Here is a 16244-nt window from a genome sequence, read left to right as displayed (position 1 = left end):
AAAGCCATCATTCAACGTTGGGAGCGTTGCATTTTTAAAACAAACCTCATGCATGCTTGCCAAAATTAAATCTCATATATCATGCATAGATTGGTGGGTCTTGTCCATAAATGAGATAAATCGGAGAAGTACCTGGTCCTGGGCCTGCCACCCAGGAGCCCCTTCATATGTGATAGTCATATGTGTTGGGGCAGCCTTTCCACTAGAATAACACTCATAAAAACGCAGAAATATTCTCATTTGTATATTTATGTCAGAATAAATCAATTCAACTGTCTCTGAGAGACATAGTTGAAAAAATGGGGAAATATACCAAAAGAGGTAGCTGTAGGGTAAAAAGTAATAACTATACGGACTTTTAGCTCTGAACTTTGATTCATCTTGGTATGAATTAGGTGTCATAGATGGAAGATGGATTTAGTGAGTTTGAATCCCCAGTGACACGTCTGGTGTCTGGGGAGCTGGGGTGCTATTGACCAGGCTTGCCATTGTCACCAGGAGAGGCCCCAGGTGTGTGTGCAGCTGAGGTCATCCACTGCAGGCTGCACCCAACACCGTGCTAGATGAGAACGCCTCCATCCCTTGCATGGTAGAACTTTCTGCGGTTCCTCAGTAGCAAGAGAACTGATGCTGGTACAGAGAGGCCACCTTGGCACCTGCTTTGCAAAGCTGGAGAGATTCATACTCCCAATAACCCCCTCCTGCCCCTGGGCCTTCAAAGAGCTGATCCTTTTGACTTCCCTCATGCCTGTGCCAATACTAAGTTGTCTGAATAATAATAAGCATTTATTAATTAATTAATTTAATAACGGAGAGCCTTCTGTGCGCCAGCCACTTTCCTAAACACTTTAGATTTTGTGTTCCTGTTAATATGTCATCTTCAGAATAGCCACCAGAGGCAGGCACTAATACTACCCTCATTTCACAGATAAGGAAACTCCGACAGACACAAAGAGGGGAAGTAATTTACTCATGGTCACCGAGCCAGCTGGCCGGAGACCCAGAGTTACGTCTGAGCAGCCTGACTCCTCTACCTCCTGGGTCTGTACTCTGCTCCCACCCCATCTCTCACCCCCCAGCTCTGGAGTCTTGGAAAAGCCAGGAGAGTTACAATCCATCACCCAGTCTTACCCTTGTAACTTGAGTTGCAAGTCCTTATCTGGGACATGCATGACCTTAGACAATATGAACTTGTAGGCCAGGGCAGCGCCCTTCATCCAGCCATTTCTGTGTCTTCTACCTAAAGCTGATACCCACCCACTCTCTTCCCTCATTTCTCCAGTTCATCTGTAACCTGCTAATGAATCATTAGCTTTTGTACAGTGCTTTTCAGCTTCTGAAGTACCTTCACATATCTCTCTTCATTTAATTTTATCCTCTCAATAGCCTTATAATAGAGACTAATAAAATAGGTAGGCAGTGGGAATTCCCTGACCGTCCAGTGATTAGGACTTAGTGCTTTCACTGCTGTGGCCTGAGTTCAATACCTGGTCGGGGAACTAAGATCCCACAAGCCTCACGGCACGGCCAAAAAAATAAATAAAATAAAATAAGATAGGTAGGCATTATTACAGGTGAGGAAACAGACTCAGAGAGATGAAATAATTGCCCACCGTCATGGAGATGGTGAGTAGCAGAGCCAGGGCTGCAATCTAGGGCATAAATCTGTGTTCTTGGCATTAAGCCGTCCTGTATCCTGCCTCCTTCCTCTTGTCAGAACCACCTTTCCTTCCGTAGTCTGATCTCAGCTGAGCAAGAAGCAAATCACACGCCAAATGATGATGGAATGAGCGCATCTTGTGATTGTCGTACTTTTGACTTGATACTTGTACTTTCAAGTCAGAGGTGAATGGGAGAAGTAATGCTCTCTAAACCCAAGGAATCCAGTCCAGGCTGGGATTTCAGGCCTTGGGTCAGGCACAGACAGAAGAACCTGTACCACGTGAGGACTGCCCTCAGCACAGGCTAAGGTGGCCTCTTTGGAAGCATTTGCCATGTTTCCCTCCAAGCTCTTTACCAGATGCCGACGTGCCAGAACCAGGAAGTAGAGCTACATATATCACGGGCATGTGTGAACCAGCTGGTCCCAAGCTCAAATGTGACACGGAAGTATTGGAATCTCTGATGACAACGCCAAATATAGAATCCAGAAAACTTCCAGACCACTGCTGCGTGACAGGTCCTTAACTTCCCCAAGGCCCCTTAAGACTATGCATAAATAAGGGCCTTTGCACACCTCTGTGGACACCTGGGCTAAATATGAAGTCATGATCTGTGATTGGACCACATTCAGAGAAAAGTCCTCTGGTGGGCTGCCCCTGCCACCAGGCTATGCCTCTCAGCCCCATCACTTCATCCCTGGAAGTGGAGGGTAGACTGTATCCGGAAGAGGTTGCCATTTTTACATCCAGTAACATAAGGACCCGTGGTCTCCAGTCCATATTAGGTGTCCTGAGGAAGGAGAGGGAGACATTCATGATGTGTGCACACTGCTTCTGGTCCGGCCAGTATTCATCAGAACCATAGACGCTGCTTTTAAACTCCCTTGAAAGATCCGGGAATAATTCTTGAGTGAATATATTTGTGCTGCAGATTATGGAGAACTTTGGACCAGATATAATTTTGAATCTCCCTCCCCACCACCATCTCCTTGACATCAAAACCAACCTTGGGTTGTGTTTAATAGCAGCAGTCCTTTTTATATTTGTAACTGTAATTCCCATCAGTTGGAAAACTAAGAAACTTCTGGAATTTTAAAGGCCTGCTACCAGTCGCTCATCTTTTCCCCCTCTGGAGTGAGCCACCCTCTCCCTTTATCTTTGACATTTAACCACACACTGGGACCCTCATCCCAGGTGGTATATTTAGTGCCATCCCTCTGTTCCAAGGAGCTTGGTGCCTTTTCCTCTTCACAATTCAGCTGGCAGAAAGCTGCAGTGCTCAAAAGTTTCCTTATAATTAAAGGGACACAGCCAGTTAGGATCACTACACCCAGAGTTTGACCTACTTCTTTTCTCACAGATGTTCACATAACACACACAGAAAAGAACTCAGTTTTCCTGCCAGCAAGTCCAAACCTTTCCACTGGGCTCTGGAAGTCTTGGCTGGATACCTGGCTCCAGTGATGGCTTGAAGAGCTGGAATCCTTGAGAAGAAATGGAACACTCCATGGGGCTGCTTGTGTGTCCAGGCCCTCAAATGCCCTTGCTGCTTTGTAGCAGGGCCTGCGTTGATGGGAATGTCTGTCTTGGATCACCCAGTTCTGCAACTTTTTGTGTTTGGCTTATCAAGTGGGGACCATTTGTCAGTTGCATTTGCAATCTACGACCCTTTATGGCGTTTCCTCACCCAGACTTCTCCCTTGGTGACTTAATTACTTAAACGGCATATGTACCAGTAAAAAAATCACTGTCAGCCACATGGCATTCATCACACTCTGACTATAAAAAGCCAACCAGACTCAACAGGAGAGCCTTTCAGAAGGGGGAACGATTCTGATTCCTAGCTTCTGAGGATTGCACTTGCAAACTGGGAAGGATAATTATCGTTAAATGCTAAGGAATATTGTGTTATTGATGGGCTTAGAGTGTCCAAATGCCATTTTTAATAGGTCTGTTAAGGTGTTTGGTCTACAAAGGTATTGAGAGGAGGAGGAGAAATCGCATCTGAAACCTTTTAACATTCAGCCTGTGTGAAACCATTATTTGCTCAGGTTATTTTCTTTTTTATATGCATTTATTTAAGCAGGAGCTGGGTTTTTGGAGGGTAAGTGATTGTGGGGAGGGGCATCCCTGCGGTCGCCGCATGGTTTAGCTTATGTTTTGCAGGGCTGGGGGTCTAAAGACGGATCTGCGAGAGAACGCCAAGGTTTGTTGACAGGAGCCCGTGACTGTGTCTGTGTTGATTCCCTCCAGGCGGGGAGGAACAGGTGCTTGAGAATTCCCCGGTCCCGGATGAAAGGTCTGCCCTGTACTCTGGAGTGCACAAGAAGCCATTTTTCTTTGATGCCTCTCCTGAGAAACCTCCAGAAGATGATTCAGACTCTCTCACCACTTCTCCATCATCCAGCAGCCTGGACACCTGGGGTGCCGGCCGGAAGTTGGTCAAAACCTTCAGCAAAGGAGAGAGCCGGGGCCTGATCAAGCCCCCCAAGAAGATGGGGACCTTCTTCTCCTACCCGGAAGACGACAAGGCCCAGAAGGTGTCCCGCTCCCTCACCGAGGGGGAGATGAAGAAGGGTCTCGGGTCCCTGAGCCACGGGGTAAGTACTGATGGCGTTTGCTTCTATGACAGCCACCGTCGCCGGCACCACCTCCTGGTGTCCCTAGAGGCGGTTCAGAGCGTCCGGAAGCAGATCCGCTTGAAGAAAACGGATACTAATTATTCGTGTTCTAGAGCTTTCCTCTGCCAGCGTCCCTCTAGAAAAGGCATCAACAGCACCACCTGCGACCTGCAGCTGCTCCGGCAGAAACCCAAAGGGGGCGGGGTCTGTGGCGGCCCCGGCAGGAGGGTGCGCGGGCGCCCCTCCGTCAGCGAGTTCAATGTCACGTACGTGGTGGAACGCAGCCTGTACAGCCACCTGAACCTGACCCAGCTAGTGCGTCCTGCCTCAGACAGGACCCTGAGCAAGGCCGAGAAGCAGGACCTGAGACGGTGCTTGCTGGAGGAGGAGGAGGAGGCCAAGAGGAAGTGGGCCGCCACGGTGGACCGCTGTACCAAAGGGGTTCTCTTGAGAATCCACCAGAAGTCCGTGAGTCACCAAGACAGTCATGGGGACGGCCTTGTCATTTCTGTGATGTGCAGTCAAGCATTATGGCCTTTCTTGCGTGCAGCCTGGCGTCCTCCCCGCTCTTCTCATGGTCTGTCCCTCCATCACCTCCATTCCTACCCCCACTTTCCTTGAGGAATGGCTTCTCCCTCTTTCCCATTTGTCCTCTTGCCAGTTGAAGCTGTTTGAGTTTTAATTTAAAACTAAACATTGAAGCTGACCCAGAGAAGGGCTCTCAGAGTACAGGGGTGGGGTCTGGCCTCCTTCTAGAAGTGGCTGTCTTGAGTCGCAGCCATCGTGTCACTTGGCCTCAAGGAAGCTGATTCAAAACAGAAGGAAGTTTTGCCCTTAAAAGAGATCTTTCTTCTCTCAGTGAGTTAAAACAATAGGAACTAGCTCACGGTAGATTGCCGCCATCATCATCGCCAATTTGGTGACTTGAAAAACACTGTACTTTCTTTTATTACTAGGGGCAAACAGAAAGTTCTCAAAGCTAAAAGGAAAGAAAAATTAGAACTCTTTTGTTTCACTTAAGTATATTTGATGTGCTTATCTTTTTAAAGAAAAGGATCAACGTTTGGAAATGTCCTCCACTGCCCCATAGATTATTCTGTACATAGCAAGGAATAAAGTACTTACTTCCAAATAATGAAATGGTCTTCAGTGTTATTACTGAATTATTAGAGACCTAGTAAAATTTATTTTCAGGGCAAGGCTTATATTGAACTGGAGAACATAGGGATTTAATCCCCCTGAAATTCCCACCCAACTTTTAGTTTGCACAAGAGCCCATATAAAATGGCGCAGGGTGTGGAGGAACTGTACGCTTCCTGGCCCCTGGCGCCCTGCTTAATCCACCTGGGTCTGCTGGCCTGTCCCCTTTTATAGGTCTGAAGGAGTAGACTGACTGTACTGCCACCTCCCATGCTGGCTTCTCCCAGAGTTCCTTCACATTTGTAACATGTTCTTCCCCAGACGGTTGCTGTAATTTAAATTCATTCAATCAAGTTCTGCTTTTGTGGTCAATGCCATCCTTAAAGGATGCTTAGGTCCGTACCAGCCCTTAGGTTTTCCAAATATTCCCATGTGTTGACTTTCTTGCTCGATCTCCACTTTTTTCACATTCTTATAAATCTTGCAACACTTTTAATATTATCAGTAACAGCTTTTCCTCTGGCTCTTTGTCATGGCAACAGTCTCGGTTGGTTTTGTTTTTGTTGTAAAATAACAGTTCTTTGTTATTATTTCTTGTTGTCACTCCTTCAGTTCTGACCCACAGATCTTTTAGGAAATACTTGTGGCTACTTAGCCTTGGTATAATTTGTTTTTTACCTTCAGAGGTGTTGTGCCTAGTTCATCTGCCTCTGTACCTTTGGACATGACCTTGATAGAACAGATCCACCTCTTCTCTGTGAATTGATGACTCAGCCCCATGGGTTTAAATCATGCAATACTGAGAGTTTTTCTGATTGAGTGCCTTGAGTTGCTCATGTATCCCTTATATTATTTATTGACCGGTTAATGATAAAACTTCATCAGGACCTTCTCTCTAGAAGTTATATTTCCAAGATTTGTGCCATTGTGGGCCCTTGTGTGCACATTGTGAGCCAGTGATTAATTCTTCATTGACGTTTGAGTATGGACATTTGGACAAGCTTGTTTTCACGTACCAATTCCACCCCCTGTAAAAGTGGCACTCTGTAACCTCTATCCCCAGTACCAGCCTGAGGCTGGGTATTTTTTTTTTTTTTTTTTTTGAGGCTGTGTATTTTTAAAGTACTATGAACTTGAGGCAGTACTGGACAGTTTTAATACTTGCTGAAATACGTGTTCAGTGCTAAATCAGAAATTTGTACATACCGTTTCTTGTAAGTATAATTGTACAATCAAGAAAACAAAATTTAATTTTCTAATTATTCAGAGAACATAGGGGAATGTAAGTTCTTTTTCTTTTGGCCGCACTGTGCAGCATGTGGGATCTTAGTTCCCCGACCAGGGATCAAACCTGTGCCCCCTGCAGTGGAACCTCGGCGTGTTAACCACTGGAGCACCAGAGAGGTCCCAGAATATAAGTGTTTTAACAACAGAAGAGGATTTTTTTTTTGTTTTTTGTTTTTTTAAGGGATTAAAATAATTTCTTTACTTGGTTTACTCAAAAATTGTTTTCCTTTCTTCTTGTCATATATCTCTTTCATTTTATTCAAAAGTATAGTTTCCTTTACTCTTCAACCTTGATCTTTTTGTCTTTCAAAAAATGCCATATTTGCTTGATGAAACCTCAGGGAAATGACAATGCTTTGTACTCACTGGAAACGGTCACTTGTTTTGCTTTTTATTTGGTCATTCAATTTTTGTTTGGGGGAACAGACATGCATGACATTTTGGAATTTTGTCCATTTAAAAAAAAAAATCCAAACCCCCCCCAAAACGTGTTTTCAGCTGCATGACCATTCCATTGACTGGCTCTTCTCATCCACAAGCATCTATCTAAAATGTTCTTGTAATTATCTGTACAGGAGATGTTTGAACTTGAAAAACCTCATTTAAGCTTTATTCATGTAGACCACCAAAGATTGGTTTACATTCTTTTACTATTCTCTCTTGTTTTCTCTGTTGAAAGAGTGCTGCTTCAAGAACTACCTGATATTACAGAAAAAGTTGGAGATTAGTTCAAGTGGTGCTGACGGTTATATTTTGTTCATCCTCCATTGATAAAGAAGAATCAGTTCCAAATATCTTAGCATGTCACTGGGAGAGGTTTTAGTTGGTAGTTAAGAAAACCAGTCCACTCTTTCCTCTAAACTTCTTATTTTAGGAAACAATGCATGCAGCAGTCATATGAAGACATAAATGAGCTTCTAATTTATTGCAGTTGTAGTTTCCACATAAATTCTTCGTCAGTTATTTCATATGCATCAGAAATAACATGCTGGGCTCCAGTGCTGCAGTCGGTGTTGGAATTCAAAGCAGGAAAGTACAAAAGCCGTAAAATGATGAGGCATCTGGACGCCATACTGTGTCTGTGGAGCCCTGAGTCACAGGAGAGGAACTAGAATAAAATGACTGCCTTTGCAAAAATGAGAAAATTTATTTGACACTATAAGCTGGAAAGGGAAAGTTAAAGTTAAAAATTAACCTTGAGAGATGGTCATAACATTGCTTGCAGATTAGGGGATTTGGTGAGTGTTTTTGTTTACAGAGGTCTTCCTCTTTTTATAGAGTAGATATAGGTCCAGTTAAGTTGACTGTAAGGGAAATCAGATTGTCCATTGATATTTTTATATAAAATGAGAATAATGTCCATTGAAAGTTATGTCTGTGGTTGATTATTTAAAACAGCAGCAACAGCTTTGCTGAAGGAGAAAAACAGCTGTGTGATATCCTGAATGTCGGTTATCCTGAAATATAACACTTCTGTATCTCCTGGCCTTTCCTTCTGCTACACCTGCTATCTTTCACTTTTTGGCCGATTCCTGGGATTGCTCTGGTTTTACAGTTGAAGCTCCCAGAATTATAAGGCCCAGAACTAAGCTCCAGTTCTTCATTTGCATATTTAGAATGTTGACTAAGCCTAAACTTCAATAAAGCAATTGTCAGGACAAGCTACCAAATTCTCAGTGTGGCCCTAATGAAAAGTAATGGAAGAAACCAGCATTCCTAAAGTGTCTGCTTTGTGCCAGGCAGTGTGCTAGAAGTCTCAAATATAGGCTATAGATAGTATTTTACTAATGAATAAACCAAAGCTCAGAGAGTTCAGTGCTCTACCTGTGGTCACACAGCAAGTTAAGTGGTAGAACCAGGATTTGGATCCCTATCTGTGTGATTCCATAAACCTAGGCACTTTCCTTCCTGGATGTTTCTACTTTCTCAGTTCAGTTAATATGTATCTAAGGTGTATTTATTTTAAAAAAGCAGTGTTTATAGTATATGGTGTGCTTTTCTGTTCATTTCTTCCTTTTAATAGCTGTTAACTAGAGTTCTCTGAGAAACAGGTAATACAAAATATTGGCACCCAAATCTGTGATTCACATTTTATTACCAATTGCTTAAGAAGATAATCGGTGATAACAAAAATTAATGTGCTTTGAATTTCTCCTTTTTCTTAAAGATTTGGGGGTTGGCGGGGGGGAGGTGGTGCTTGAGTAGCTTTTGCTAGAAAAACAACAGAGAATTCAAACCAAGTTCTGGAAATATAGAAGCACTGAAACATAAGCAGTTCCATAAAGTTTGAAACCAACCGAAAGGACAGTAAAGTTTTCATTCTATCAGTGTTTTTCCTATTGAAATTAAAGTAGTGTGGTCAGAGACAGTCACGGAATCAATCTTTTTCTTTCTGGGCAAGTGTGGTGTCTTTTTATTTCATACACTCTGAGGAAAGGGTCATAAGCAATTAAGTTGGGCAGTTAGATGGGAGAGTTATTAGCATTTTTGGCTAGGTCAGGGAAGCAATGAATGAGTAATCCTCTTGGCCTGATTGGACTCTACTATAAACATAACCTTTTCCCCTCCATCTCAGCGATTTAAAACTAAACAAAACAAGAGTCCCTCAGAAAAGCCTGCCGTCAGTGGCAGGGCTGTAGGACTTCACATCTGGGTTTCCAAGACCACTCTGAGCACATGGGTTCCCTAATACATGTTCCCTCATTATCACTACTGTATGCAGCCGATATTAAGGGGTCTGGAAGGGAAATTTTGTTGCCAAGAGACAGGGAATCTTAGAGCACTTAACACATGTATGGTTTTTTGGTTGGTGTATTTTTATTTTTTAACCAGTTGGTTTTTGCCTGTGAAGGGGATTCTGAACCTCTGGTGTAGGCACAGTTCCAGTGGCCTGTGGAAGGGCAAAATGAGTGGCGTCTCCTTATAACATGAATCATGTATTTTTTTCTTCATCATTTCTCGTTTCTTACTCTCATCCTGTAACACGTTTGTGGTTCAGTGACATCCTACAGAAGGGACATGTGTTGGGTTGGTGCACTGCTGGATGATCTTAGCATAACTGGATTGTTCCTGCTCTGCCCTCTCCTTTCCACAGAGAACCTGCAGTTTTGGAGGATTTGACTTGACAAATCGTTCTCTGCACATTGGTAGTAATAATTCTGACCCACTGGTGAGTATACATCAGAGGGGAAGCAAAAGATTTGGATTCAAGTGGTGTGGTTGACATAGTTTCACATTTAGTATCTTTGAGAATCGGTACTGGGTGACCTTTTCCTCAGGATCCTAAATCGCATTTGGAGAGAAGCTCTAGTTCCCCATCTTAAAGACTCTTCACAGTCCCACGTGGACTGAGTGATGACCACCTGTGGCCTCCATCTCTCTCTTTGCAGTAGCATCATTTCTTTAACACCCTGGTTTCCAGGTTTCTTCAAGTCACACGTCCAGATGAGTTTAGATGGTCTTAGTTATTGGTGCACGTGTGTTTTTTGTTCATACTAGTTGCAAGTGCACGTGACTGTTACACATAGGTAGTGCCACAGGATGGAGCCCTGTGATTTGGGTTCCAAGAGTATGTGACAGCATTTCTGAAAGCCAGGCTTGTCATAGGCCAAGTGCATAGCCCTACGCCAAGCGTAGGTCTTTCTGATCTGGGGTATCCTGAAATGAACCCAGTCCCCTTGGGGCCAAAGCAAACCAGACTCCTCAGGGCCAAGGTGACCGCCTCCTCGGACCTGCCACTGGATCACAGTCTGGGGACAGGCCACCTTTACAGTGTACAGGTTCTCCCTAAGGTTTACTTTCTGAGGTGCCAGAAATGTAGGTGAGTTTTCCATACAGTTTTGTTTTCCCCTTGTGCATTTGCTCATGCAACTGTGAAATTAGTATTCTGTGCTTTATAGTTGTTATGGTCATGTGTTAACGAAAGCACCCATCTATGATTTTTTGAAGTGTTTGAGAATTTCCTGGAAGAATAAAACTATTTTATTTGAATATCAAATTTTATTGATTTATAAACCAATAATTTTATGTAGTCAATCTTTTAAAAAATAAAAAGTATGATTTTTTCCCCTCAGGGGAATGTTTTGTTTTTTTTTTTTTAATGCAAAAGAATGAAAGGAGACCACAATCTAACTTGTTCAGAAAAGGAAATTTACACAGTCTTAGGAGCTGGCCACACGAAGTGCTACAATGATATAAATCTGATCGGATGCTGGACTTTTTTTTTTTTTTTGGCTGCGTTGGGTTTTCATTGCTGCGCGTGGGCTTTCTCTAGTTGCGGCGAGCGGGGGCTACTCTTCATTTCAGTGGGTGGGCTTCTCATTGCGGTGCCTTCTCTTGTTGCGGAGCATGGGCTCTAGGCGCACGGGCTTCAGTAGCTGCAGCACACGGGCTCGGTAGTTGCAGCACGTGGGCCCTAGGGCGCATGCAGGCTTCAGTAGTTGTGGTGCATGGACTCAGTAGTTATGGCTTGTGGGCTCTAGGGTGCATGGGCTTCAGTAGTTGTGGCACGTGGGCTCAGTAGTTGTGGCTCATGGGCTCTAGAGCGCAGGCTCAGTAGTTATGGCTCATGGGCTTAGTTGCTCCCCAGAATGTGGGATCTTCCCAGACCAGGGATCGAACCTGTGTCCCCTGCGTTGGCAGGTGGATTCTTAACCACTGCGCCACCAGGGACGTCCCCAGATGCTGGACTTCTAATGATTAAGATTTGCCATTTTGTTCTTACCACTTTTTTGGGTTATTCGGTAGTATTATCCTTTTCTTCTTCCCCGCTGCTGGGATTAAGTGAACATTGGTTCATCTAAATCACTCTTTATTGATAAAATACAGTCCCCTTGGGTATTTAAAATGGTGGGAAAACATGTAACAGGAGAAAAATATGCTAAGTTTAAATAAAACAAAGTGACTCACATCCCACTTTAAACAAATAAGCAAAAGCCACTTAGTCAATAGCTTTTAATTTTTAATCACAAAGATAAATAACATAGCACTGAGTTAACATAAGAAAAATGTGGAGATCCTGGAGCATGCCAGTGTTTTGTTGACAGGTAGGACATTCATGGTTAGAATAATAAAACCTGTTTGGGGGCTTCATTTTCTGTGATTAAGATACTTATAACATTTTATTTTTGCAGGGTAAAGAAGGAGATTTTGTGTATAAAGAAGTAATCAAATCACCTACCGCCTCCCGAATCTCTCTTGGAAAAAAGGTGAAATCAGTGAAAGAGACAATGAGGAAGAGAATGTCTAAAAAGTACAGCAGCTCTGTCTCTGAGCAGGTATGTGGCAGCCGAGCAAAAAGCCCCCTTGGTTCTTCCCAACAACAAGAAAAGCTGAGGATTGTTGGTCTGAGATTTTAAATGGTGGTAAATATATTCACAGGCATTAACCAGGCTCCAGGACCATGCCTGGTTTATGTAGACAAACACTGGATTCAGCAAATATTTATTAAGCGCTTAGGGTCGCCCGAGCACCAGGTTTGGTGCTGGGAATACAAAGCAGGCCCTGACTTCTATGTACAAATGAGAGAAACAGACAGACATGTAAAGAAATGATTGTTCTTTAATGCAATAAGCACTGAAAATTAGAACACAAAGGAAGGATTTTATTTTCTAAAATATTCCTTGCTCCAAAATGGATGTCACCAGAATCAAACCTTAAAAAGACACTCAAGTTTTCTTAGACAGCCGACTTTTCAAATAAATGTAGCATAAGTTGTTCTTAGGAGCACGTAGCAAGTCTGAGAAGTAAAGTCAGAAAGTGCTTCCGGGCTGCAAGACTTACACAGTCATCGTGTTTCTGCAGGGGTGTGTTCACTAACCAGCCCTCTCTGCAGACTTTAAGATATCACAGAATTGACACCACTCCCTTCCCCAATTCTATAAGTTCATCACTAGGAATGTAACCTTCTTTTTATGGGTCTTATTTTTATGGGTGGAGGGAATAAAGACACTTGGAAAGCTGGGCCTGAGATAATTTTGACCATTAGATTTTCAAAGCGTTCTCCTCCGGCACCTTTATAGTATGCCTTCTGCAGTCTGTTGAAGTCTCCGTGTGTGAGCTGGTTGTCTACTTGAAATATGCAGGTGATGCTGCCTTATCTACCAAATAGAACAGCAGGGAAAGCAGGCATTTTTGCTCAGCTGCTGCCCTCTGGTGGACATGGTGAGCTAAAAACCAAGCATCCCCCTGTTTGAATCACTCTGAGCACCAGCTAGCCAGCCTCCCCGCACTGTGCTTCAAACAAAGCCTGCACATCTCCAGCTTATTACAGTGGTTCTCGTGGGGTATTGGGTTGCGGGGGTGGGGGGGGTTGATTTTGCTCCCCGACCAACCCCAGGGGCATTGGCTAGGGACATTTTTAATAGCGGCAGTGGGATAGGGTGGGGTGGTATCGGGTGCTACAGGCATCTAGAGGATGGAGGTCAGGGATGCATCTTATGATGCACAGGACAGTCCATGTGTCCTGGACACATGGAATTAACCATGCCAAATGCTGAGAGTGCTCAGGTTGAGAAACTGGGGCCGGTTAGCCCGGCAGGGGAAGTCTGGCTGCCTCTGGTATCTCTTCTCCACGAATATTTTCCTTAATCTTTTCGCTTCTTGTCCCTGTGGGTGTGGGAGTGATGGTGATTCTATATTTCTGCCCAGCAGTGAAGCAAACTGTGCACGCTTGAGTGAGACAGACATCATGCCAGTGAAAGCAGTGCCACGAATTAAAGCACTTTATTTAGTTGGCTTTTCCCCCAAATTGAAACATCTACTAAAAGCTCTCGTAAACTTACATTCCTAGGGGTTTTCTGCTTTGTGGATCATGAGCATAGAACTTTCATGTCATTTTGAGCATGTTTCTATAATTTTACTACTATATAGATGTCTTGTAGTTTTAGTTCTGTTTTTTTTTTAAAGCGGTCGTTTCACATAATCAAAAAAAGAAGGAATCATTATAATGCTTTTTAGAGAGAGGAAATTAACATTGTAAGGCTTTAAAAAAAAACTTTTTAGTAAAGACACCGACTGTTTTAGTACGGATTTTTATCTGCTCTGTTCCTGCTGTATGCCTGGCCTCTGAAATAGTACCTCTTCTTGTAATCAATAAATATGTGATGAATAAATTAATAATTTTTAAAAAGCATTTGTGAACATACAGTATCAGAGATGTGTATTTCGTATTGCTGTTTTTCAGACTGGGAGGTTTTTTTCAGAAGCATTTAAAAAAGATTTTAATTGGAAAGGTGGCTTATTTTATGATTCAGAAAAGAGGAATGAAAACCTCAGGAATTCATCCTTTGCAGCTTCAGTAACCTCCTAATGATGCACCTCTGTTTGTAGTTGTTGCGGTTGTTTGCTTGCTTTCCTTAACTGTAAAGCAGAAGTGTGTTTTGGATCAGAAGCTGCCCTTTCTATTGTCCCTATATGTTTGCAGGGCCCCACAGAATCTCATCAAAGCCCTTCTGATGATTCGGCACTATGCAAATAACAGGTTTCCATTAGATGGTTTTGTGTTCACGTGGCTGTGTAATATGCCAGAGAGTGTTCTCTTTGGGCCGGTAAACCATTCTGACTGCAGACTTTTTAAAGTGTGACACTGTCTATCTATTAGCACCTCAAATCAAGTGAGCATGCTATAGTTACATGTGCAGATGCGGGGCTGTCAAACTAATGATATGTGGCCACCCCAAAAGTGAGAAGTACTGCTGAGTCACTACTGTCAGCATTCTGATCTAAAAGGGACTTCCCAGCTGTTTATTAACAACAGAAGAAGAAGTGAAAGAAGCTAAAATCGTAGGGTGACTTAGGGAAATTGTATTATAGACCGAAAAATGGTATGTTTGTTGTACAGCTGACCCTTGAACAGCACAGGTTTTGAACTGCATAGGTCCACTCATAGGTGGATTTTGTCCATAGTAAATGCTACAGTACTACACGATCTGTGGTTGTCTGAATCCACAGATGCAGAGCCGCAGATAAGGAGGGCCAACTGCAAAGCTGGTCGGCGCCCCTAACCCCCGTGTTGTTCAAGGGTCAACTGTATATCTGGGTCCTAAGTTGGTATTTTATTAGCCAATTTTAGTAATTTGTGTAAACAGAAATATAAGAATCTGGGCTTTGTGTGTGTGTGTGTGTGCATGTGGGGTGTGTGTGTGTGTGTGTGTGTGTGTAAATGTTTCCCTTCAAATAGATTAAATATTCTCTGATGATACTTCCGGATACTACATGACTAGTGGGTTGTATCTGATCTACATTTGAAGTCCAGTGTTATTACTGAACTAGGGAGTATACTAAGAGTCTCTAAGCCTTTAACGAAATGTTTTGTCCACAAGGTAGATAGATAGATTCTTTTCAAAAATATCTATTTGAGCATGAAAAATACTTTTTGAGTGTTTAATTAATAGTTACATGAACCACAACTTTAAAATGAAGCAAGGATTTAGATTAAAAAGGAAGGTACATTTTGGGTAAAGAATCAGACTTGGGTATAAAGATGGATTTGACTGATTTCGTTGAGGGCTAAACTGCTGTGAATTACAAAAGGGCACCCATCCACTCTGGTGAAACATAATTTTGTCAAAACCCATTTCAGGATTCAGGCCTTGATGGAATGCCGGGCTCCCCTCCATCCTCTCAGCCTGACAGCGAACACGTGGACAAGCCCAAGCTCAAAGCCGGAGGTTCTGTGGAGAGTCTGCGGAGTTCTCTGAGCGGTCAAAGCTCAATGAGTAGGTCTAGTGTGCAAACGTACATGATTTCCTTGGAGTCAAAATCAGACTTTTACTGAGTGTCACGTTCAGGCAATTTAAAGATAAATTAGACCAAGTTCTTACCCTTAAGGTGCTGTTACAGAGACAGACCTGCAAAATAGCTGGCCCTAGAGTCCTATTTGTTTAGTAGTTGATGTCTAGCAGTGCCACAAAAGAGAGGGTAATGATTTTGGTTGGAGGAGAGAGGGAAAGCGCGCCAGCAGAACGTCTGGAGACTGGAGGGGGGGAGTAGGTCAAGGGGAAGGGCTCATGAAGATGAGCAGCAAATTGAGAGGAGAGGACTTAGGGCTCTGCTGCGCACACGTCGCCCTCCTGACCTCTGGGAGCATCCTTCACCTACAGTAGTAATTAGCGATCCTCTGACCACTTTTTTGTCTTATAGATTTTGGTAAAAATCTCTCACCTGTGCATTGCCCCCTGCCACTTTCCTTGTCATAGTGAATCCAGTTCCTTTGTTAGCATTTTAGTGGGGGTTTAATAAAAGAGAAGACAGATGCTTCTCTTCAGTCTCCAATCCTTAATCAGAAACATTTTATGCAGAATTCAACACAATAATGTAATGTTATTTTTCCCTGATGCATTTCGGGTAGTGGGAAGTGCCAATAATTCTCTTCTGGCTTGACAAAGAAAGCTAATGTCTTCATAACTTTTATGAATACAAAATGTTGATTAAAACATTATTATCAGAGCAATAAAATAATCAACTAAGAACCAGGAAAATAAAATAATAAGAGGAGAGGAGAATGACAGATGTCCCTGAAACAAATGCTGTGCAA

The 16244-nt window shown here is 43.1% G+C and overlaps 1 protein-coding gene across 4 annotated transcripts in view; it reads left to right on the top strand.

Moving 5' to 3' along the window:
* The window catches only part of SASH1 (SAM and SH3 domain containing 1), a 695913-nt gene that overhangs the window by 660474 nt on the left and 19195 nt on the right, over nucleotides 1-16244 (top strand). For all 4 annotated transcript variants that reach the window (XM_068550749.1, XM_068550748.1, XM_068550746.1 and 1 more), the window contains 4 exons: nucleotides 3915-4261; nucleotides 9804-9878; nucleotides 11842-11985; nucleotides 15291-15426. In XM_068550749.1, coding sequence (XP_068406850.1) covers nucleotides 3915-4261; nucleotides 9804-9878; nucleotides 11842-11985; nucleotides 15291-15426 — 702 coding nt within the window. The remainder of the gene's footprint in view (nucleotides 1-3914; nucleotides 4262-9803; nucleotides 9879-11841; nucleotides 11986-15290; nucleotides 15427-16244) is intronic.

Source organism: Eschrichtius robustus, chromosome 9 (genome assembly GCF_028021215.1).
Source record: "Eschrichtius robustus isolate mEscRob2 chromosome 9, mEscRob2.pri, whole genome shotgun sequence".
In the NCBI taxonomy this organism is placed as follows: domain Eukaryota; kingdom Metazoa; phylum Chordata; class Mammalia; order Artiodactyla; family Eschrichtiidae; genus Eschrichtius; species Eschrichtius robustus.
This window is presented reverse-complemented; position numbering and strand designations above follow the sequence as displayed.